Source organism: Aythya ferina, assembly GCF_964211825.1.
Source record: "Aythya ferina genome assembly, chromosome: 14".
Lineage (NCBI taxonomy): Eukaryota > Metazoa > Chordata > Aves > Anseriformes > Anatidae > Aythya > Aythya ferina.
Genome location: NC_140312.1, coordinates 14,683,531 through 14,707,941, shown reverse-complemented (window position 1 = coordinate 14,707,941; position 24,411 = coordinate 14,683,531). Strand labels below are relative to the sequence as shown.

Sequence of the window (24,411 nt, the reverse complement as noted above, 5' to 3'; positions counted from 1 at the left end):
CTTAAAAATAAAAATAAAAATCTAGCTTTTCAATCTTCTGTTCTAAAATTAGCTGAAGTGAATAGATACTTTGATTTATCTGTCTTTCTCAAAGCTCAAGAAGCAAAAAATGTGGTCATCTTTTCCAGTGTTATTTATGTAAGCTTTGAACAACCAAAAGGTTAAATTGTTAGTTTGTTGTAGGTAAACTAAAAATTCATATGTAAGTCCAAATTAGCCTTTTTTGATACTAATGGAATCGATGAAGTTATCTCTTTTGCTTAAAGATGCAGACAATGCATTTCTCAAATTTACTACAATTAGGATCATCATTTCAGTATCCTAACTTTGCTGATGCAGAGCATTTTCTGATGTTTGAAAGCACTTGTATGAAGTGTGAAGTGGCCTGTTTTCAATTTTTAGAATGTTGATTTGTAAAGAGATTGCCACCGGTAGGCAAGATTGGGAATGTTATTAATTCACAAGTAAGAGATTCTATGTGGATGTGCAGAATTAAGGACTTCTCCTTTAAGGAGACTTAGTACATATTTACTTGTAATTCTTTAAAATGATAATTTCAGAACTTAAGTAGTTCACTGCTGATGATACAGAAGTAGTCCAGGTCTTCTTCAATATGTAACCTGTTTGTTTGTTTGTTTTTAAATTTGTCTCAACAGGATGGTATTACAACTCTTGCATTTACCAGTTGCCTCTCTGTAGCCATTGCTGATGAATTCTTTAGATAGGGTTTTTCAGAAAGTTTATACTTCTGAGGATAAACCTTGTGAAATCTGGAAAGCTAGAAATAGATTTCCAGAACCTGCAAATAGTTCAAAGGAGAATTCAGGGGCCGGGGGGGTGGGGGGGTACTATGAAAACTGAAGTTTTCAGTAACTTTCCCTTCTGAAGATACGATTTGTATAAAGTATCTCTGTGTATATCATATCCTTTTTATTTTGAATAAAATCTGATCAATTACATTTATTTTTGAATTTCAGGTGATGTGTTTTTATAAGGTCAAACTCTTGATATTTGATCTGTGCTCTGTGCCTATGCCTTTTCTCTGACAAGCCTATGCTCTGAACCTGAAATTACAAGTGTAAGCCCTGCTTCTTTCCAAAAGTTGTGCTGTCTCTCGGGTGGATGCATCAGATTTGACCTACAGATAGTTTTGTCTTTTGCTAATATTGGCCATGCCCAGCTTGCTGTTAGGCCCTGATTTTAGTAAGTAGTACTCTCAATTCCACGCATGCTTTCAGAAACCTCATATGACACATTCTCAAGGTCATAGAATCAAAAAAAAGATGAAATTGTTTATGGCACTGAACAGCCTGAAAACAGTGTAGTATGAAGTTGCTATCTTATTACTCTCAATCTTTACCACACATTTTTGATCCATCCATACTGCTGTTGAATGATGCTGCAGTAGGTTCTATGAGTTTAAAATGGTACAGAAATACATAGGTAATTTTTGAGAGAAGAAGGCTGGAAAGGTGCTGACAGTGATGCTTAGGTTGAGGTGTAAGTTGCAGTGTTGCCTTGATAGCAAATAAAATTAGACTAGGAAGCAAGGCATCAGTAGCTTCTGAGAATGTTCTTTTCATCTCATGCATACTTGAATATGTATAATGTAACATTGTAAATGAGGGCATCTAAAAAATTAAGCTTAGTCAGGAGTAAAGGTTAAAATAAATTTAACATTATATTATATATATATGAAATAATTCTCTACAAGGCTGTGGAGTTTCTGTGTCCTGCTTAAAAATTAATCTCTGAGGTCTGAACAATGCAGAACATTTTGTACTGCTTACTAGGAGATTTTTATGACTTCATTAAGGGCAGTGCTCAGTTGTGTCCATAGTGCATCATTTAAAGCAATTACTGCAAATGAAACTTAACAGTTTAAAAGAATGGATATACTTACTATTGTACTTCAGATGGTACTACAGATCTGAGTATAATGGTAGCTACATCCTTCCCTTTTCCCTCCTTGTACAGATACAAAATATGTACTATATGGAAAGGCAAACAGCTTAATAATTCCTAGTGTCTCTGCAGTATTGCTTGAATTATTTCATGGTCACTGGTGGCACTATCCTTTGTCAAACATTTTTCAGAGCAACTGTGAATTAGTATAAAACAAAATTCAGAAAATCCTAATTGTACAGTATTTTCACCGACATATTACTGAAGTAAAACTGGACCTAGGACTAGTTTCTAGTCTACAAATTTGCAGGTATCTGTACAGGTGTTTTAAATAGCCCCATTATTTCGCAGTCCTGTAGAGAATACATTTTGTTCACCTATTTCAAGGAGGTACTAGTGGATAGTAGCAGAAGAAGATGTAATCTTGTTCAGGTGGCAGCAGCATTGAAATACTCCTTTGACCTTCCTGGAGTTGTGTATGAGTGGGGATGATGTATGCAGAGGAAGGGTTTTATCTGAAGGCATTTTAAGCCAGCTTGATGTACTGTATATGCATCTTTGCCCCAGCCCAAATTCTTTCTTGTTGAATCAAGACCTGAATTATTTCTATGTAAAACAACAAACAAACAAACAAACAAAAACAAAACAAACAAGTAAGAGCTGGCTAATATACTGCAGTAGACTCTCATAGGAATAAATTAATACAATAGCTTTATCCTTTTTAAAATATCTAAAAAGGAGCCAAAGAAAGCAACACCCTGATTGTATTTATTTTAATCTACCTATCCCCAATAAAGAAGAGACTAAGTTTTTAAAAAGGAATTTACAGTGTAGAGACTTACTGAGTCTACATAGGTTTGATTTTAAGACTTTTTTTTGAGCAGCTCTTTCATCTTTGCAAGGTTTAGTACAGAAGCACTGTAATGTTGATAGCTAATCAGGAAACAGGAGACAGGTTCTTATTTAGTGACAAAACAAAAAGCTTGTCTAGCTATTGGCATATTAAAATTTCAAATTGATAACTGGAAAGAAAAACACTTTTTCCTTGGTCTTTTTCAGTAAAATGGGATATTCCTGCTAACATTCTCCTACTGCTGATTGTGTTTTCATGTGCTTTTCACTTTACTGTTGGCATTGCCTTGTTACTTACACTCCTGCTGCTCACTGGGAATATTTCAGTAAGCTCTACTTTTACTTTGCACATCTTAGTCCACCTATCATAACTGTTGTCTTATTCATGTACCTAAATTTCTTGTGGACAAACTGAAATACTGATACAGTGGTGGGATTGCTGTATATTTCAAATGCTCAGTTTATGCATGTGAAGGGTCCATTCATAAATACTTGTTTGGACTAATCTTTGTCTGATAGTTTAAATATTTTTCTGGTTATATGAAACCAAGATCTAGAAACTCAGGAAAACCAAATGTTTTGTGGCTGAGATTCTGTGACCTGTTGACTGTATGCAATATCATTCTGATACTTTTTTATTCAATGAGTTAGAATTCTCTCCATAGTAGTCAAAAATCAGATATTACTTCTGCTCTGACATCATTTGAGTGCAGCCTACCCTTTTCTCTTCAGCCACCAAAGTGATATAAGCAGTACAAAAAATTGTAAATTTTTTTAAAAGGATAGCATGCATACAGTAGTATGATTTTTTTTTCCTCATTTATTCCATTTTATAGGAATGTACACCCAATGTGGCTCTGCATCAGATAGACACCAAGTTATGTAGTAATCCATGGAGTATCAGTATTCTTTTGCAGTTCCTGTTTTATGGTTGTTACACCTCTTGATAGGGCTTCTGCTGTTGGGAGAATTCCCTTCATGAGTTTTTGTGGGCTTGAGACTGTTTTCTAGTTTTTTCTCTGTTGTGTAAGTTTATGTAGGACAAAAACTTGGGTCTCATGGTTCAAGTACATTTTGGGGATTTTACTTCAAAATTTCCTTTTCAGTCTCTTCTGCAGAAGAGAAGAATTTTAGCTGAGTGGGTTAACATAGAGGTTGTATTGAGTTTTATTGAAATGACGGGAGAATCTCGTGTGGCACATAGCTGTAAGTATTAGCAAGACAGAGCTTTTTGCCCCATCATACTAAAATCATTGACTTTTGCTGTTTCTTCCTAGAAGCTATCAAATCACTTAACAGCAATTTGATATCAGCAGTCATTTCTGAAACACACACTGAGAGATGGAACATGCTTTTATAGTGTTGTTTTGGAAGCATATAATTGTCAAAACTCAGTGTTACCACTTGAAAATGCTTGGCCTGTGTATAGGCAAGCATAAGGATTAAAGAATTTGTATAGATGAGAGCGCTGTGGAGCCCTTTGTAATATTTTTTTTTGAATTAATGACTTACTCTACATTTAAATCATTTGTTTTACCTTGTTTACAGGAACTATAAAGTGTTCTGAGACTTCCCCTGATGTGTATCAGTAGCTCATAATTAAAAAGCACAAGTACTTATAGTTAATCCAGTTCGTCATTTATTGTAATTTAAGTATGTATGGACTTCAGGGGCTAATGGCAAAACTCCTTTTTGGGCTTTTTAAAGTTAATTTGCGTTTCGTGTTTTGCCACTGTAAAGCTGGAAGTGCATTCTTTACTTATTACAATTCATATAAGCAAGTGACATAAAGCAAGAACTATGCTGATTTGAAAGGTGGGCAGTAAACTCCACTATTATGAGTGGAAAAAAAGTGTCTAATTTCAGCATGCATTTACTGGATAAAGGGCTTAATCAGTCCTGTAGTGTACATCGTATCACCTAGAAGAAAAGACACAGTCTTTGTGTAACCTGTAGTTTTGGGATTTCTTTTGGTAGCTCAGGAAGTATAATAGATGGAACATACCTATGATGGAAAATCAGAGCTATATCAGAAATAGAAGACTTTGCAGTAACTTAGTTCCCAGCAAAATGTTAGTAGCAAGTTACACCCTAAAGTTGCATAATAAGGTAAAGCAGCTATTAATTTTGTAATTCTCATTATCTGGACCATGAAGAGGTTAGTCAAATTAAAAATTTATATAATTTATTCTCTTTATTGTAGTTGGATTTATAACAGCATGCTAATGTAATTCATGATTTCCAGGTGTTTTCTTCAATAGTAAATTCAGTGAAATCTAAAATCTTTCATCTCAAAAACAATTTTATGACAGTGAGTAGTGCAAGCTAGTCGTTGAGAATGTTTGTGTTTAAATGTTAGTGATGATTTTGAATTTGAGGATTACCTCTTGAGTATTCTTGTCCATGATCCTTGTCTTCTTTTAAGGTTTGCTGATTCCACAACATTATCAAAATACATCTCAGAAATGACTAGGAAAAACTATAACCTCAGATAGTTTAGCTGCAGAGGATTGGTTAGGGACATGATGCTCCATTTCATCTTCCACAGAAAGCGTAGCCTTTGGGGTGGTTAGGTGACTGTTATCCTTACAGATAAACGTACAAAAGTAACACGATTTGTATTTCAATTCAGGTTGCTGCTTTGAAGTATATACCATCAGTTCTTCATGATGTTGAAATGGTCTTTGATGCCAAGTTACTGAGGTGAGCTGATTTTGAACATTTTATAGATGTATCTATCACATGATGTGTACAATTTAAAACTAATTTGTACCTGGAATTAATTATTAATTGGTTTATGTGAACAAAGCTATGGTTGTTTCTGCTGATTGAGACAGTGATAGAACTCTGGACATGTGTTGTTCTCATTTGATTTGACAGAATTGAATATTGAGGCCCAATTCTTAAGCAGTAACTCCATGAATGAAATGAACAAGTGGATGCTATCATTTTTTCCCCCTTGAATAAGTGCTATTCAAGAAAACCAAATCTGATTTTTGCAGTTAGAAATAAGTATGTTTATTTGTCAAAGAAGAATTGCCTCCACTGTACAAGAATAGTTTTACTGCCTTAAAAGAAAAAGGAAATAAAAATTTGTAAACATGGCCAACATCTAGATCATTCTCATCTTGTTACTCTTGAAAATTATCTTTGTAACCTGTGATACAGGAAATAAATCTAAATCTTAAAAAAAAAAAAAAAATATTTAGAAATATATAGTACTTTGCTTTTGCTGTGTTTCTTATTAACACGTGATGAATTCATCTGTACTGTATTTATGACACTCTCCCTTTACATGCAGCCAACTGTTATATGAATTTTACACTTGCATTCCGCCAGTGAAACTACAGAAGCAGAAAGTGCAGTCCATGAAGGAAATAGTGCGCAGCAACCTTTTTAAAAAACAAGGTAAATATAAAATGCCTTTAAGGCTTTAAATAAGTAGGTGTGGAAATGTTGACTGACTTCTGTTTTGTGCAATTCATGTTTGAAATTGAGTAGAACTGATACTGAGAAAGTGTGAATTCTAGAAGTCTGACCTCTGGAGAGGATTAAGCTTTCTCAGATTGCTGTTGTGCAAAGCATAGTTGCTAGCAGAAAACACTGAACAGGTAGATCTCAGAGGAAGAGTTTTGTATTTTTCCTCTGATATAATGGTTAGATGGATAGAGCTTTATATCTATCCTTTGAACCCATTTGTAAACTCTATATTGAAATAGGAACATGAAATGAAACCTTGTGAAGACGGCTTATGGTATGTTATATAAGGCTTTTGCTTCAGTCGAAGAAAAATCCTGACTGTGCTGTAATATAGCTTAGCTGCAATGCAGTTCCTCTGTTTATAGGAATCAGTATTTTTCTTGACTTTTATCAGATCTTAGTGTCTTTTTTCATTCTCAGAACAGGAGTAAAAAATGATACCAACGTGTTTATGCCTAGTTTGTGCTTAGTTTTCCTTTGTTCTGCTGCAGATGGGGAATTTTTTCTCAAGGAGTCCTAGCAGAGAAGCCTGGATTTTACCTGGTTGACTTCATTTTGACATTTAAGGGTTCTGCCTCCACTTTTGTGGACTGGATGGCTTACTTCTATCTTAGCATTGTACTGGTGTGTAAAAAGACCACAAGAGCTTTGAAAGGCAAAAGTTCTACTCAAATGGTTGGCCATTCTCTCGTAATTTGTTTCTGACAATTTGTAGATAATGATTCTGGGAACTTTGCAGTTAGCGGCAAGTAGTACTGAGCATGGGTGGGCAGCTCTGCTCATCTCATTCTCATTGCTCTATATTGCCAGAAGAGTGATGCAGTTTGAACTAGCAAGGATAGATGGAAATTTGACTTTATTTTACAGCTATTAAGAGCAGATCAAACAAGTTAACTTTCAAACAGATCTAAAACTGTATTCATTTTTTTTTTTTCAGACAGTTTACTGTATTTCTATTTTCCAAGTAGTTACTGAGATATTATTGCACTACTGGTTACATTTACATCTGCTAAGATCAGAAGTATAAGTCTTAGCTTTTGTTTCTGCTTCTTGTAGGAAGTAGCATTTAAGACCAGAAAGAAAGACAACCTCTTCCAAAACTGAAAGACATTTGGGTTAAAATGGGTTAAATGGGTTAAATTTGGGTCTCCTCAAGAAACTGACTGCTCTTGGCTTGGACTGGCGCACGCTTTGTTGGGTTAGAAACTGGCTGGATAGCCGGGCCCAAAGAGTCGTGGTGAATGGAGTCAAGTCCAGTTGGAGGCCAGTCACTAGTGGCGTCCCCCAGGGCTCGGTGCTGGGGCCGGTCCTCTTTAATATCTTCATCGATGATCTGGACGAGGGCATCGAGTGCACCCTCAGTAAGTTTGCAGATGACACCAAGTTAGGTGCGTGTGTCGATCTGCTCGAGGGTAGGAAAGCTCTGCAGGAGGATCTGGATAGGCTGCACCGATGGGCTGAGGTCAACTGCATGAAGTTCAACAAGGCCAAGTGCCGGGTCCTGCACCTGGGGCGCAATAACCCCAAGCAGAGCTACAGGCTGGGAGAGGAATGGTTGGAGAGCTGCCAGGCAGAGAAGGACCTGGGAGTGATGGTGGATAGTCGGCTGAATGTGAGCCAGCAGTGTGCTCAGGTGGCCAAGAAGGCCAACGGCATCCTGGCTTGTATCCGAAACAGTGTGACCAGCAGGGCTAGGGAGGTGATCGTCCCCCTGTACTCAGCTCTGGTGAGGCCGCACCTCGAGTACTGTGTTCAGTTTTGGGCCCCTCGCTACAAGAAGGACATCGAGGTGCTTGAGCGGGTGCAGAGAAGGGCGACGAAGCTGGTGAGGGGCCTGGAGAACAAGTCCTACGAGGAGCGGCTGAGGGAGCTGGGCTTGTTCAGCCTGGAGAAGAGGAGGCTCAGGGGCGACCTTATCGCTCTCTACAGGTACCTCAAGGGAGGCTGTAGCGAGGTGGGGGTTGGTCTGTTCTCCCACGTGCCTGGTGACAGGACGAGGGGGAATGGGCTTAAGTTGAGCCAGGGGAGTTTTAGGTTAGATGTTAGGAAGAACTTCTTCACTGAAAGGGTTTTTAGACACTGGAACAGGCTGCCCAGGGAAGTGGTGGAGTCACCATCCCTGGAAGTCTTCAAAAGACGTTTAGATGTAGAGCTTAGGGATATGGTTTAGTGGGGACTGTTAGCGTTAGGTCAGAGGTTGGACTCGATGATCTTGAGGTCTCTTCCAACCTAGAAATTCTGTGATTCTGTGAAAATAAGCCAATCTCTTGAAGTCTTTATCTCATTAGAATTCAGCTAGATACCTTGACTATGTTTAACATGGAGAAATTAACTGTAAGCAGTAATGTCCTTTTTGTGTGCATGTGCAATACTAATGATGTTTGCAACATATATGTATGTAAGATACCAGCCTCAGCTCCTCAGATAATGACAATTTTATTCAATTTCCAGTAAACTAACTATCTGCCTCAATAGTTACAGATTTAAAGGAGCAGAGTAACTCTAGTTCTAATAGTACTGAGGATACTACTTGTTTTTGTCTGTATTTTGCTAAAGTTTATGCTTTTAGTGTTGATACGTTAACTTCCAGCCAAATAGTTGTTTTGCTGAAAGAAAAATTCAGATTTTTATCATTCTGTCTGTGAATCTTACAAGCCAGAGAATAAGGGCAGGTACTGCTGTGGAATAACAATAGCTGGATATTTTTCTTTAAAGAAGCTTGTCATTGAAATGCATTTTTATTGGTTCATATATCAGGAGTCCTGGTCAGAAAAACAGCACCCTTTATAATAAGAAATAAATCCCTAAGAAAGATCCAGAAACAAGTAGCTGAACATAAAATAAGCTGTGTACTTCACAGTTCTGTTGACTTGCACCTTCCTCCTCCTGGTGTACACTACACAATTAGTTCCTTCTTTCCATATCTATGTATGCTCCAGAAGAAAACAAGTGTTTTTTTCACCACATTGTTTATGACTGTTCAGGAGTAGGACTTTGTGCTGAGTGCTGTACAAAATCAGAAGAAAAAGCAGCTTGATAGGAGGAGCTTGCAGGCTCAGTAAAAGGAACTAAACAGTGTAACACTGCACGTCAGTGCACCAGCAGCGTAGTAGTTGTCTTTGCTGCATTTCTGCTGGGGGACACAGAGCTGTCCAAGTGTAGTTAGTTCTTTACAGCTTTTCTTAAACTGTCCAAATTCTGCAATATATATAGTTACACTGAAGGATGCCATAAATTATTGTGACCTGTACACTGTTACTTGTCTGCAGACTCTGCTCTTACTGGAAAACGTGGGAGCTGATGATTCTTAGTTTTGTTATTTAGGTCAGTCAGTTTCCTTATTGATATATGGAAACACCTATATCTTGCATTTGGTAGAAATATGTGTCAACTATACATATGCATCAATACAAGTCAACTACTGAAAATCAAACTTTGCTAGCAAGAGTAATGTTCATGTCAAGTAATATTAACCCTTGAAGCTGGATGTCTGGATTTGAATTAGAGAGTTTAGGATTTCCTTTATAGTACTTGAAGACAAATGTGTCTGTTTGCCTTAGTCTTATACAGTCTCTTTAAGTGTTTGTGCTCCCACAGATTTCTGCAGGGTGAAAAGTTATCTGTCTCTTTATTATTCATGTTATATGGTAATGTAAGATGCTTAATTTACCCCAGAAGAATATGTTGTCTTAACTTCATTTACAACATGTTAAGATCATATTTACATTTATTATGGAGATCATGCAGCATCATAATTTTTTCTCATAATAGTTTTTATTTATTTATTTATTTATTTTACATATTTGTTAAAGCAGTAAAGCTTAGAGTCCAATCCAGTATTTAGAACATGATTTTCGGCGTTGTTCTCTGAATGCTCCACAAATGCATAAGTTACAGATTTGAAGATAGTGTCGCACTCTCAAAAGTATTCACTTGTTTTCAATAAATTAATGTTTTTATGGTGGGGCATTTGAGTCAGGTAACAAGCATGTGTATAATAATGACCAAATGCATCAAAAATGCATGGTAAAGTGGTAATCTCAACATATATATGTAGTATTTGAGAAACAGTTTTATTGACAAATATAGAAATAAAACAATATCTGAAGTATTACGTGAAATTTGAAGTATTCTGTAAGCTGATGCAAACTGTCAGAGGGCAAGTTCTTGGGGCATCAGCCTGTTGAGACAGACTACTTCCATTGGGCAGTAGTGTAATGTAGGCACCTTCAGTATTGACTAGGTTTGAGGCTGCCATATAAATATTATTTCTGTTTTCCTAATAACAGCTCTATACTTAATGCTTTCCAAGTATTTTGCTGCTTGTTGTCAACCGGAGCTTTATGTTAGATGTAGCTGAAAAAAAAGCTGAAAAAAAGAAACAAAACAAAACAAAACACCACCTTTTTTAAAGTAATAAATAACTTCCATGTTTTCAGGTACAGTTTAGTGCCAACAAGCCTTGAATCCAGGATCCACTGAGTATATGGGTATATGGCATTTTCTGACTGTACTGGTTTTGTAAAATGAGATTTAAACAAGAAATTAACTGTAGAACCAGTGCACAAGTACATCTCGAATCCTGTGTTCAGACAGTGGTCATCTGCTGGAGGGGGAGAAAGGCAAATAAAAGGTAAGGGAGATAGGGAAAGAATTATAGAGGAAAATACAATTTTGGCTAAATAAAACCAAACAATTTGCTTTATTTGTTGCAGTACATAATGGCTAAAGTATCCCTTAATCAATGCTTAGGGCAACTTACAGTTCCTTTTCTAGGTAGGAGACTTTGTTTCAGCCACCCTTGGCAATTTTTGCTGTTGCTTGCATTGTTTATATCATGCTTTTCTCATCAGTCTGTGTGCTTGTTGTGTGTCCTCCCTTCAAATCTGCAGTTTGTCCTAAGATGCTCTTGCCCTTCTTTCTTAGATGTATTACTTAGTTGTGAAATGGTATCCCACTGTAAAGAGCCTGTAACTTTTATCCGATTGCACTGAAGGATATTTTCTTTCAGCTCTTTACTGAAGAATATGTTCGTATGTGGCAAATGTGTTTCTCTGGGGAATCTAGCCATTCTACAAACTTTCGATTTTTTATTTTTCATGTTATGGCAGTCATTCACCCTAGTTGATATTCTAATAGTAAATGAAAGGTCATTTCTATATTTATTCTGTCTTGTGCAACCACTGTATTTGTGACTTAAATATTGAACTAATTGCTGGTAGGAGAAGGGAATAGAGATGGGCAGGCTTTCTTTCCTTTTTGTTTTATCTAAAATACATGTATTTTTTTCCCATATTTCCTATGCTTACTTTGGATGTATCTATTTGACAGCTATCTGAAAATCATTTCATTGTAAGTATTTCTTTAGAATTTAGTTTAAATTCTGTGTAAAATGTTGTTTGGCAACTGTCCACAGTATGAAGTCATCACATTAGCTGAAAATCAGGTCACTTTAAAGAGGCTTCTGCAGATGATAATGAAGCAATGGTAATGTCTTGTTGCTAGTGAATATGTGTCTGTATATTTGTTAGACATATTAAGATCTCTGAGTATTTAACACTCGTAACTTAAAAGCATAAATTTCCTGGTCTGATATTTAACAACATGCTTTGGGCAAATGGTTGGGTTTTGCATGTAGTTAACCATTGCTGTCATATATTTAAACAATCTATAACAGTCCGTAAGGGAGCTGTGTGTAATAAAACAAAGTTGATTTTGCAAAGATAACAGAGGGTTATAGTTTAGAAGAACAGTTAAGAAATAGTCATCAGAGCTTAAGTGTGTTGCTTTGCTCTTGGTCTCTGCAACTCCCGCCCCAAACCTGCGGTCTTAATCTTTTCCCAAGCTATATTTGTGGTTTCTCCCTGTCAGCTCCAGATCTGGAACTTACTTTTGTATAAGATGGTTTTGTTTCTATTCAACTTCCATTCTATAAGGTTCTCAAAGGAGGAGTCAGAGGTTTGCTTTCCCATGACATGGCAAGTACCTTAATTTGATGCTTGTCTGTTTTTAGTGCTTTTTGCTGCTGATCTGCTGCAAATTTTCCAGAAGCAAAAGCAGTCTTTTCCCAGTTCTAAAGGTTGTCTTTATTCAGTGGTTATTAATCAAAAGTTAGTGAGATTCAAATCCAGTTACCATTATAGTCTGCTTAGCATGGTTTTTCTTTTATTACTCTAACAGGCCTTTGCTTTAGCTGCAGTCTGTTAATGCATAATGCTCTGTAAAGCTTTTATTGCTTGCAGATAAATAATAGTAATGGATTGCTGCTTGCTTGTAAATGCAGGTTGTCTGAAGTCAAGAAATACGTAGCTGGTATATCATAGAAAATGTCTACCTCAGAATATGGTGCAAGTTATATGAAGGGTATATATTTTCAATTTTGAAGTTTTTAGGGTAATAATGTGTTAAAAGTTTTGCTAAAAATATTTTTAATTCTGAGGAGCTTTTGTAAAAAAACAAAGTGGAGCTTTTGTGTACTGCTGACCAGATAATCAGCACATTTTAATTTTTCCCAGACGAGTAGTTAGTAGATTCATTTAATCTTAGTTATAAATTCTAGAAGTGTACAAAACCTCCTTGTGCAATTTTGGCTAATATCAAACACTTGACAGCAAAACCATGCGGTGAGGACTGTAAATGCAGAATATAATACTTATTTAAAACCTTTACCGCCCTAGCTGTCTCACACTGGGTATTAAAATCCTGCTTATCTGAATAGGTCATTGTGATCCAAACTTGCTCTAGTAACTGAGAGTGAAAATCTATGCACTTTTTTAATATATACAAATCACAGTGTGTTTATATGTATATGGTGATTATATGCACAAGATCTACTTTAAGATGATCTTATTAATATGAAATATATAATTATATAACAATGCTGAGATGATAGTGTTTTTAGACGAGCCTGGGGAAATACCAGCTGATGTTTTTAATTATTAGTTTAAAATTAAAGATGATCCTCTGAAGAAGCAGTTTTCCAAAACAAAGAATTCAGGTGGATATCTTTTTAAAATAAAGCTAAAATGTATGCTGTGTAAGTCATTTTCTTGCTCATCAGAGAATATTTATGCTAACTAGAGAATATTCATTGAAAGATTTTGTATTTCAATGTTTTGATGAAGTGAGGGAATGATGTCTTTTTTTTTCTTCTTCTTTTTTTTTTTTTTTTTTTTTTTTAAGAGTTTTAAGCTTACACATATCTGTACTTGACAATTTCCATTCACTGGGATGCATTTTTTTGCTGGGGTGCAGGGAATTTACCTTTTCCTATCATCAGTGCAACCCAGTGAGGGTCAAGTAGACTCTTCCAAGTATGTTTTCCTTTTCATGAGACCATTCCATGAAGAAGTTGTCATCCCTCTGACACTTACTGTGGCTACGTAACAAAGTTACTATTGCTTCGGTAGTATTCCCTTAATATCTGTTATGCCATTTAATCATAGAGCTTGTCTTTTGGGTGATGATCTTAGTATTTTCCTTTCACCTAAACTGTCTCTACATCACTAATGGCAGAAAATCAGTCTTGGGATAACTACAGGGTGTTTTTACTTGTAACTGATATTTTAAGATAATTTGCTTTTATGTTGTATTTTCATATTGTTTAGATTTAACCTGGAAGTTGTAAGTATTGCAGGGGAAAGTCCACAACATGTTTAATTTCTGGCACTGTGTAATGTGAAAAAAAAACAATATACAGTTATTTATCTGACTGATACTATAGTGGTATGAAAAAAAAATAAAAATCTGTACTGTGCTATTTTAATATTGAGCACAGTGAAGAGAAAACAAGTCCTTATTGTACATGACCATAGTTTAAAATAGAAATAAAACTCCAAAACCCAGCTTTTAATGTTCTACATCAAATACAATTGATTGTAAAATACATCACATTTAGCACTGTGTTTGTAGGGTGTGGACAATGCCTGATTCATTACTTGAAGCAATGAGGTGGAAGTAATTAACAAGAATGGAAGCACATGTAGTGTATTACAAAATACTATGCAGCATGATAATTTACAATATCATTAACTAATGTTCACGTTTATCTAGAAGAGGTAGTGTTTTTTTATTTTGCTGAGAATATGGAATATACTTAACTAAAGTGCTAATTATGATGAAGTCTATTCATTTGCATTTTTCAGATTATCCATTTTTCCTCCAGCTTTAACACTTAGTCTCTTCCTAAGTAGTTCATTAGAGTACCAGTTGAGCTCATTCACCAATAGCAAGGTCAATACCCAGTGGTATTGTCTATAGATCCTACAATATAATTAGATTTCATATACTGGTAGTTCTCTTCCTTTACCCATTAATGTTCACCACTTTTTCTAAGGAAGTAGAGTTGAGATAACAGGAAAACATGTTGTTTTGTTTGTTTGTTTGTTTTCAAAAAAAAAAAAAAAGACATAAAAAAACTTCTTACAGATGGGTATGGTGGTTAATATGTTTCAGGGGCTGAATGTACTGGGAACTGCCTGTGCACTTTAACCATTAAGTTTTTGAATATTCTTATGTGATGTTTAAGCACATGTGCAGACACTTTATCCAGTTTTTGCCTTCAGATAGTGTTGTGTCCCTCATTAAAGGACAAGAAATCTTAAACTTAATTTTGACATTTTCCTTGTAGATCTGTAGATGATTCCTTTTTTAAACATATCTGAGGGAAAGAAATGGTTGTCTTGTCCTTCATAAACACCCTTACTGGGATTTCAGTATCATTTGATGTAAGGAATGATCTCCTGGAAGATATTTTTCCCTTTGCATAACTGTATTTAATGGATTCATCTCTGTCTCTCTGGAAAGTCTCTTTTGGACCTGCTGAAAAAAGTTTTGGTAGAATTTCTTAATTTCTGTAAAAAGCATGTGTATTGATGCACACTTAGTTTTTAGGAAACCTATTGCCAAAATTCCACAACTACCTCTCTGTTTTTGACAAATAACCATTTTTAGACATAAGTGTTTACCAATTGCATGAAATTTTTGCTGCTGTTATTGTTTCCAAGCTTACAGTGTTTGGAACTAGATTTTTATTTAAGATGAACGTGGAATATTCACTGACATTATATTGAAATTTGTAAATCAGTTAGCCTTTGGAAAATTGTTTTTTATTGGTGTGAAATGAATATCAAATTCTTAATTGTACATGTATGTGAATATAAATAAAGTGTATATGTTCACATTGCTGCTTTTCACTTGGTATTCTCTAAAGGTCCACTCCCGACTAGGAGTTTGTGCAGTAGCAAAACACTGACATCTGCTTCAAAGAATATAAAGTACAAGTAGGTCACACAGATGGTCATTGGCAGGGTTGGGAATAGAGCTTCAGTCTCTTGGCTCAAAATCCAGAGCCTCTGATCACTAGCTGCAGACATAGCTCCTGCATGTTCAGCATATGCAAAGCACTTGCTGATTTCTGGAGGCAGCAGCATCAAGAGACGTATGTTAGCAGTAGGGGTTAATTTGCCAAATGCTAGAAGAAATGCTGAAACTATAGTAATTGTTTTTCTAAAGGAACTCCTATTTTATTTAAACAAAATTTTATTTAAACAAAATTTTATTTAAACAAAAGTTTTATTTGTATTTGTCTGCAATTAGACTAGTTTCCTAATATTCATGTATATGTTACCAACTTCAGGTATCTGTGGAATGCTCTGATTCTTCAGTTTCACTGCTTGAAAGGTATCAATAGTCCATGTTGGTGATCTAGAAGAACAAATGTTTAGGTCAGATCTGAGATTTATCCCTTAGTACATATTTATATATGTCCTATATTGTTAAGATGTAGTTGAGTGAAACTGTCTGTCTGTTTGCAGTTGGTTGGTCCTATGCTATGTATATTGGGTGTTGTTACAGGTTAAAATGATAACATTTTAATTGCAGTATGATTTTCAATTCTATAATATTCAATTTAGTCAGTCCCATATAAAATAGGTAAACTGAAATTTGTTAGATTAGAGGTGCATTTCTGTGCCTCTAATTTTAATTGGCAGATAGAACCATAAATTATGCATATATCTAATACACAGTATATATTGATTTATATTTTTGTTTAATTTCAAGTTATGCTTCAGTAGCTGTTGGTCAGCTCTTTATGAAGAAACTGGGGACTGGATTTAATATAGCTCAGTAGATTGGAGATATAAAAAGCTATATTGCCACTAATAAAAAGTAATTTTAACTTAGTAACAGGGATTAACACAATAAATGATGCAACAGCTGATTCACATATAATACTGTTGGCAGAAGCATTAATTTCTGCATCATTTTATAGGTTATACACTCTTCATTCTGTGTAATGAGTATCCTCTGTCACATTTGTTAGAATCACATATGTTTGTTAAAACCTTACCTAGTCAGTTTGTTTCTTTGTATAGTATGATTCTTGAAACTGCTAACAGCAAAATGTAATGTATTATAAATAACAAATCTAAGTGATAGAAAACTTTGTCCAGTACGTATACTCGTATTCCTGTAGTAAATGAAAGTGAGTTGTGAAATTCAAGCCACAAAGTGTATGCTCTGTAAAGCTTGTCCAGAAATCAAAATATTTTCATGACTTTTAATAATAAACTAGTGACAACCTGTAGGAGGAGAAGACATTGCTTTGTGTAATAAAGTACAAAGTGAATACCAGTGGGTTTGGCAATGTTTGTTTTGTACAGTGTGTTTGGTAATAATGTTTTTGTACAGTAGAGCCTCAGGAATCTAAGATTTTCCTGTTAGATACCGACATACGCTTTTGTGTTAGAGCAAAAAGGAAAATGACTCTTACTTTCATGTTCTTTAGAATCCTTCTTTCTCACAATTTGAATTTGATACATGGACTATGTATGACCTCTTAGATAACATACATGTAGGTTTGCATAGCTGTATAATGCCTAACTTGCACAAGGAAGATAACTTCTGATCTTTTCTTCTTGTAAGCATCTACCTGAAAAATCAATGCTGTAAGTTCAGATAAGTGCAAGTAAGGATCTACTTAGGGAAATATTAAAGTTAAAATTATGACACCTAATTAGAATTATTTGATTTTTCTCTGCTGTTTCATCCAGTTAAAGATGTGGAAATCTGTGTTTTGCTTTTGTCTTCAGGACTGATAAGAACTAAGTTGAAAAAAAAAGTTGAATGAATGCTAGTAATTTGATGAAGCATCTTTCAATTTTATTACTGCCAGAAACGAGTTACAGATAAAATAATAATAAGAAGAAGAACCTAGTTTCATAATAAGTTGTGATATGAGTACTTAAGCTGAAGTAATTTGTTTTTCATTTTCTGGGATTGTTTTCCTGCACTGTGTTCAACACAATTTTCCAGCATTTCAATATGTTTAAAAGTAGGAAATTGTTAATGAATTTTACTCTCCCTTTTTTAGCTACTGGGAAAACCCCAAAACACTGTTCATAAAGTCCCTTAAAAATATCTCTACACTGAAAAATAATCTCTCATGTGGATCTGCTCTTGAATTTTGTACTTAGCTTTAAAAATATTCTTCTAAGAAACACTTCTTTATCCTTAAAGTATCACATCTCAAATCCTGTATTGCATACTTTTATTCATGCAGTTGTTTGACATGGATATGGAGGGCATATGCATATCTACAAGTATTTGTTTTCATGAATTTATAGTGACACATTGCGGGTTAAAGCCATTATTTTCTTGTGTTTATGGAGAAGTAAGTAACATGCTAGACATTTTGATAATTATCTGCTACTTGTAACATTTTCTTGGTCTTGACCCATTATGGTAAGTTTTTTAAATAAATACATCAAGATCTTTGCTTTTTGGAGGGAAATATAAATCTAGCTAGGTAAACTAACTTTAACAGTGAACTTCTAAATGTAAAACAGTCTGCTTATAACTCTGTCAAGTGGAAAAGAGAACAGCTGTATTACAAGAGTTGATACAAATCTCTTGCTTATTTTAGTTTAGTGTATCAATTAAACAAAATGTGGAAAGATGAAAGTTGGAATTCATCGATACTCCATTGTCCAAACACAAGGCAAATTTTTAAATCTGTTGGAGAGGACATGCTGAGAAGCATTTGTGGCAGGCTGGCAGGCTGCAATGATTGTGGACAAGCTGGAAAATGCACTGAATGCTCAGTGTTGCTTTGGCTATAGCAAAGGTGGCATTAGATGTTGTTTTGGCAGCCTTCCAGTAAATGACACAACTCAGCTCCCAGCCAGAGTTCGAGAAACTTAAAGCTGGGAATTGGATGCATTCTGCAGTACTTGAAGCTTGGTGGTGGTGTTCTGTGACCGTTAAGCCAGTACCTATTCTGCTGTCTAACCTTGCTGATGCTTGCCCGGAATGGTCAGCTCCAGCACTGTGTGCTGACTTTCTGCCTCAGTACTGGATTCCGGGACACACAGAACTCACTGCTTACAGTGCTGTCAGTCTATAGGTAATCTACAGTCTCTCTCCATCTTTGGCTTTAATTTTAACTTCATGACTTTTGTGCTCCCAACAAAGAGTTACATGGTAAATAACAGAGGGAAGACTTTCAGGAGAAGGATGCCTGCTGTTGTGAACAGATGTCCTTTGTGAAGAAGCATGGCACTGTAATTGTGCACTGACTGCCATCAGAAGTCTCTCCTTGTTGAAAGGATGTTGTTCACTGATTTTATTTTTAAGGCTTTGCTCTAAATCTGTATTCAAATGACACCTATGTCCTTATTAATTTGGCATGCCAGTTCAAGTGGGCATGAAACCATCCTAACAGATGGCTCTGACTGCAGTCTTGCCAGGTAATCAAGGGTAGTGTTTCCTAAGGGAGATAAAAGTGGTGTTAAATCTTTATTACTGTTTTGGCTGCACATATGAGGCAGTCAGGAATGAAGCACACCTGTGATTTTTGCCAAAGGAGACCCCAAATGTCTTTTCTAATGACATTATTGCATTAATAACATTAAGTTTGAGTTTCACTTACCTGGTACAGAAGAAATCATTAGCTATTTTCTAAAGAGTTCTAAATAGGGGAGTAACACAATTACACACAGCTATGTTTAATCCTTTACCAGAATGAATCTATCTGAACCTTAATGAAGCTATTACCAGGGAACTTTGCTCTGAGAAGTGTTAGAATTTGGGACTGATTAAAACGTATTCTAAAGAACAGTATTTCTTTTGAGGGACATTGATGGAACAAATGTTTTCTGTGTTCAAATACAGTTTGAGGCAATATGTTTTATTCTAGTTTCCAGGAAAGGCCAGTAAAACATTGATCAGTTATTTTTTCATGGATTTTAAAGTTTAAAAAGTGTGTATGTCTTTGCTGGCAATCTTTCTTCTTACATCATTTATCAAACAGAAAAAAAGCAGCTAGCACTTAAATTTATGAAGCAAAAAAAGCAGCTAGTACCTTCCCCCTTTCCGTGTCCCTCCCATCCATGTTGAGCTTTCTTGAACGGGTGTGTGGGTGTAGTGGGGGAAGATTGCTTGATGAACACAAGTTATCAAATACCATAACAGAAAACTTTACTTTGGCTATTTCTTTCTTATAGCTGTAAACTTTCCTTCCATAGGTTTCTTAATTCCTACTCAGCTTTTTTCTAGCCAATGATTTGTTGATGTCCAAATGAATACTTTGTTCATTTTGCTACTTAACTCGTCTGTTCATATCTTAATAGTATAAGCTGGAATTTATATAGCCATTCAATAGAAATTTTTGTCCCATGGTAATAGGATTACTACATGTTTTATATAAAAGGCTGGTGAAATAGTGGTATAGTTTTAATGTAAATATCCTGTTGGAGGGAAGGGGGAAAAAAAAAAGAAGTCATGACTGTAGTTTTCTGTTAATATTAATCCATTTGCAAACTCTGATTGAGATCAGGGGTCATTTGCTACAAATACTAGACCTTTTCAGTTATTTAGATTATATGAGTATCTTGGAATTGCATCCTCATATAGGATGACTTCAACTTATAAGGCTCTTACAACACTCATTTTTTTTTTTCCTTTTCTAAGAATATTGTCTATTATTTCTATTTAATACATTAAAAGTATATTATCTTAATTGTTCCCTACACAGAAAATGATGTAATTTTCCTGTATTGTGTTAAATAACAAGCTGAGTTTATGTAGGCGCCAGTCACAAAACAGAAGTATATAACCTTAATCTAAGCAAAGATAATTACCACAATCCATTCAATTTGCTTTTAAAAATGTATTGAACAGTTTTTGATTTTTTTTTTTTTTAATGAAATAATATAGATAAGGCTAGTTCAACAACTTTTGAATTTCCTTATAGGTCAACCCTTCAAATTTGTTCACATCAGAAACTTCACAGTAAATAATTGATCGGCTGCATATGTTAAGTCCTTTTAATGGATTCTATATGTATCAGCTATGGACTTCTTTCATTTATAATGAAAATGTAATGGGAGTCATGAAGCTCACAGATAAATTAGCTTTTGAAACAGGAGGAAATCAATTATACTTTCTGCTTCAGCTGTCCTCTAAGGATGATTTTTTTTCCTTATCAAGAAGCTCTGCTTTCTTGATATTTAACAAGTCTGGATGGCTTCATACGTAAGAGGAAATATGCCCAAGACTTATTTTTTTTACAAAAAGGTGTGTGTATGTTTGGTTTAGATGATTTGGACAGTTGGATTCTGGTTGGAAAAGTTTTAAATGGCCTCTGAAAACACTGGTATTAAGGAGTTTTAAATTCCTTCCAACAAAGAACTTTACTTCCATACTTCCTTAAGGTGGGCAGTGCATGGTCTCCTTTATACTTTCCAGTTATTGGTCTCACTGGCATGTGGTATTGCTGGCATGTGGAGTGAGGTGTAGTTTAGTGATTAGTACAGCCATAATATCTACCATGCAGTCCTGACAATTTCTATGTATAATTACAGATATAAAATGCACATCAACTAAAATAATAATAAATATTAACTAAAATACAGGACTTCATACACTCTCTTAATTCACTTTTGAAATGAAGTTCAGTAAGTACAGATTTTTATTATGATTTATAATGAAATTGCTTCCTGTAACTTTAAAAAACTATCTAAAGACGTTTTTTATATTTGCTACTGTCAGTCATTTCAAGGGTGATTTCAGTCGTTTAAGAGTTGAGCTGGATATTATTTATCCAGAAAAATCTAGAATGAAATTTTCGAAAGTTTTAAAGGTATTGCATATACCTTTTAACTTTGCTAATGATGTTTCTGTATTAGTTTTTGGTCAAGAAGCTAATGGACTACATTTGTTACATTTCTAACTGGTTATTAGAGGTGCTTCAAATGAGGAGATCAAGAAAGGAATGAATTTGCTAATTTGCATATTAAATCTGTTTGAGATAGCTGTATAATGTCTGATGTCTGGAGCTGCTGATTACATTATCAGTATTGGTAACTTTTGGAGAGGAGTTCTCTGTCTCCCTGGATGCAAATCCACACTGAAGTGCTTTAGGAGTGTTACTGTGCTCTACAGTATGATCCACTAAGTGCTTTACAAATACAGCTATTTTCTTGTTGAATTGGAGATGGATAGTCTGTGCCCTGCATTCAGTGCAGGAAAGTTGTGGGTTTGCATGTACACAAGCCGTAAGCTGTGTGAAATTCCTTTCTGTCTTGTTCCTTGAACAGGAAATGCGGTGTTGGTATATAGTCTATAATTGTGGTTTTATTACTGGGTTTGTAATTTAGTTGCTGAATAAGATTTCTCTTGTAACTTGGAAGAAGGGCTACCAAAAAAAAAAAAAAAAAAAAAAAAAGATTTTATTCATGTTGTGGCATTACTAAGAGTAGAGGTACTTTCTGAGGAAAAAAATGATTCTGCCCTTAAGACATGATTAGAAGCTGCTGGCTTATATGACTAGGAGCTGTTACTTGAAATAAAAATAATCTTCTGCACTGGTGGCCTCTCTTGCTTCATCTGTAAAATTCAGGAATTTATAATCTTCCCATTCTTCTCATCCTTTACTTTCTTCCCCTCCTGCCATCTGGTATTAGTAGCCTTACTGGGGGGATTCCTAGTCCCTGGCTTGGTTTTAGATCACATAGTATAGTTTTGCTGTGGTTCACACTGGGTTTATCACTGAGTTCGAATAGTTTATATACAGGTAAAGGTTTTCTAAATAAGTCTTAAAAGGAAAAAAAAGTCCCATTTTCATTTTTGCTTGTAAAAACTGAATTTTCTAGTTATGTTCAATTATTTTTTCAGAAACACTGAGATCTCTTATTGACAGAAAATAGTATCCAAATGATGATATAAATATATTTCAAAAGAGTTAATGCTTACAACAGGCGTAATTATAAGCAATAAGAATTCACTCAAGTGAAACAAGTAAGAACTTCATCTCTCTTCCAGTTAGTAGAATGTTTCTTTAGTGTCTTATAGACTGCTGCAAATTTCTTTTATTCTGAGGTAGAACCTTTGAATCTACATTTACTCCCGTTTTCTTCCCAGGTTATTTTAATATATTAAGTCTTTGAAGCATGTGCTTAGTATTATTCACAATGTGGCACTGTACTCTGTTTATGTAGCATTGTACAAGTAAGTTGCTACTTAAATCACTCCGTGATGTGTCAATAAATTAGGAAAAAACAAAAAACAAAAACAAACAAACAAAAAAAACACAACTTTTGTACCTTTTATCCCTATTTAGTCAGTACCTTCACTGAAGTTATTTCAAATTTGTGCATCTTATCCCTAGAGCATTTCAGAAAGCACCTCTGTCCCAAAATGTCAATGTGTATGCGAGACCCTAATGTAATTTATTATAGTTTCTGTCACCTTCCTTAGATTTAATCGAGAATGGATATATGCGTAGCTCTCACTCGTCTGAGGCCTGAAAGGTTTTCATTAGTGTCCTTTTCCTGTCTGCATTTTTGTATATGTTCTTAGAAAGTATGTTTCAAAACAATGCAAGTAGAAAAATTCTGTTGTTTACAATAGAATATTACAATATTATAAATATTACTTCTAAGAGTATTTCTTCTTACATTAAAATCCTTTCATTATTTAAACAGGGAGTATTTCTAGATGCTTTGTGTGTAAATTGAATATTTTTTCCCTAGGTGTTTGAGACAAATTAAACAGCACTCAGTATTTAGCTGAAACATTTTTTTTTTCAGGGAGTTGATTTTTATTTTTATTTTTAGTTATTATATATATATGAGAAATACTGTAGACTTACAAAAATATTACACAGTAATAATTTATGAGTATCCATGAGGCATGATTGCAAAATCAATTCCACATTGGAAGAGACTGTAGCTGTTTTAAAGGGTGTTATGTTTCACTGTTTGAAGTAGTATTTACTTGCAAATAGTGTTTCATGCATATTTGCTCTTAAGACATTTTTTTTTTCTTTCAGAATGTAGGGACATTCTGCTTCCTGTGATTACCAAAGAGCTGAAGGAATTACTGGAACAGAAAGATGATCAGCAGGTCCAAGAGAAGAAGTACTGTGTTGAATTACTCAACAGTATCTTGGAGGTTCTGAGCTGTCAAGACCCTGTAAGTATTGATGATGATGTAGATGGCCCAAGTCTGTAGTAAGCCTGAGCTGATTAAGTAATAAATTATTGATGCTGATGAATCTCATTTAAATTTTTAATATGAGTTAGTGTCAAATTGAACTTTTTTCTTATTTTTCATAAACTTTATTTAGAGCAGTTGATGTTTTAAAGGTGAAATGCTGAAATCTGTGCTGTGTCTTTCTTTTATTTCTCAGTTTTATGTTCCTTAGAAAGTCAGCTGCTGCAAATCACCATAGTGTTATTAAAAGTGCTAAGGTGGCATTGATTTTATCCTAACAGAGTTTCTGGCTAGTTTTGACCACTGAAGTTCTATGTTGTAACTACTGAAATTAATTAGAATGTGTTTCTAAGTATTTGGAATAATTTTCAAATTTAATACCATTTTATGAAAATCTTCAGTTTCTGAAAGGTATCATTTTTAATGCACAAATACTGTAGCTTATGCTTTCTGCTTTCAGCAACATGCGCTGAGAACATTACTGTACATTTTGAGACTGTCATTTATCACTTGGGCACCTGTAATTTGGAGCAATTTAGAAATCATGGTCTGGGTGGTTACTGTCCTCATTTGAGTGAATATCTCATTGACTTTTTAGTCCCCAGCCTTTTAATGGGTAGTAGGTTATTCAATCAAGTTTCACCATCATTTGAGGAATTTCTTCTAGGAAGAGCTCAT

At 34.9% G+C, this 24,411-nt stretch overlaps 1 protein-coding gene across 1 annotated transcript in view; it reads left to right on the top strand.

Annotated features, from left to right (window-relative positions):
• Nucleotides 1–24,411, top strand: part of DOCK2 (dedicator of cytokinesis 2) — a 192,208-nt gene that overhangs the window by 41,412 nt on the left and 126,385 nt on the right. The window contains exons 24-26 of the mRNA XM_084535549.1: nt 5,390–5,460; nt 6,059–6,165; nt 23,570–23,712. Coding sequence (XP_084391675.1) covers nt 5,390–5,460; nt 6,059–6,165; nt 23,570–23,712 — 321 coding nt within the window. The remainder of the gene's footprint in view (nt 1–5,389; nt 5,461–6,058; nt 6,166–23,569; nt 23,713–24,411) is intronic.